Source organism: Oryzias melastigma, linkage group LG6 (assembly GCF_002922805.2).
Source record: "Oryzias melastigma strain HK-1 linkage group LG6, ASM292280v2, whole genome shotgun sequence".
NCBI lineage: Eukaryota > Metazoa > Chordata > Actinopteri > Beloniformes > Adrianichthyidae > Oryzias > Oryzias melastigma.
In genome coordinates, this window is record NC_050517.1 from 13,761,662 (window position 1) to 13,762,361 (window position 700).

At 34.9% G+C, this 700-nt stretch overlaps 1 protein-coding gene across 1 annotated transcript in view; it reads left to right on the forward strand.

Annotated features, from left to right (window-relative positions):
- LOC112152219 (A disintegrin and metalloproteinase with thrombospondin motifs 20) overlaps positions 1 to 700 on the forward strand; it is a gene marked incomplete in the record, with an annotated part of 105,264 nt that overhangs the window by 32,395 nt on the left and 72,169 nt on the right. The window contains 1 exon segment of the mRNA XM_024281660.2: positions 319 to 423. Within this exon segment, the coding sequence (XP_024137428.1) occupies positions 319 to 423 (105 nt within the window).

Genomic DNA, 700 nt, shown 5'->3' on the forward strand with positions numbered 1-700 from the left:
TAAAGCTCTGATCATAATGAGAATGAATGAAATATCCGATCCTGATCGGACAAAGGAGTCCGATTGAGTCCCCTAACACGTGATCGGGCCCGATTTCCGATCACGTGATCGGATCGGGTCATCCCTAACGAAAACCCACGGTTTGAAAATAAACAATTCTGATACATCCACTACATCCGGACAAAAATATCCATTAATAATCCTAATTAAAAGTTGACAGGGAAGGATTTTATAATACAGTTGATAAAAATATAGTCGGAGTGGGACTTTAAGAAGCTTGTCTTTGACACTTTATTTTTTGGTCTTTTTTTTTTGCAGAAACAGTGCAAAAGGTTATGGTGTACCAGTTCCGAAGGGGACCACAAAGGCTGCCGTACCCAACACATGCCCCTAGCTGATGGGACGGACTGTGGCCATGGAATGGTAAGCGATGTCTGTTTTACATGCATATAGGAGATTTTTTTTTCTAAAAATTTTAAAAAAGCAAAAAATAAAAAAAACAATGGAAGTTTACTAGGGTATAAGGAAAAATTGATTTTGTGATATATCACAATATATTGAGATATATTGGGATATTTCATCTGGCGATACTTGTATAGATTTAAAATTCTGACAAGACAATATTATGTTTTAGATGCATATAGGAGAAATCATTTTTTTTCTAAAAATGTTTTAATAACAAAATTTGATGGATGTTTAC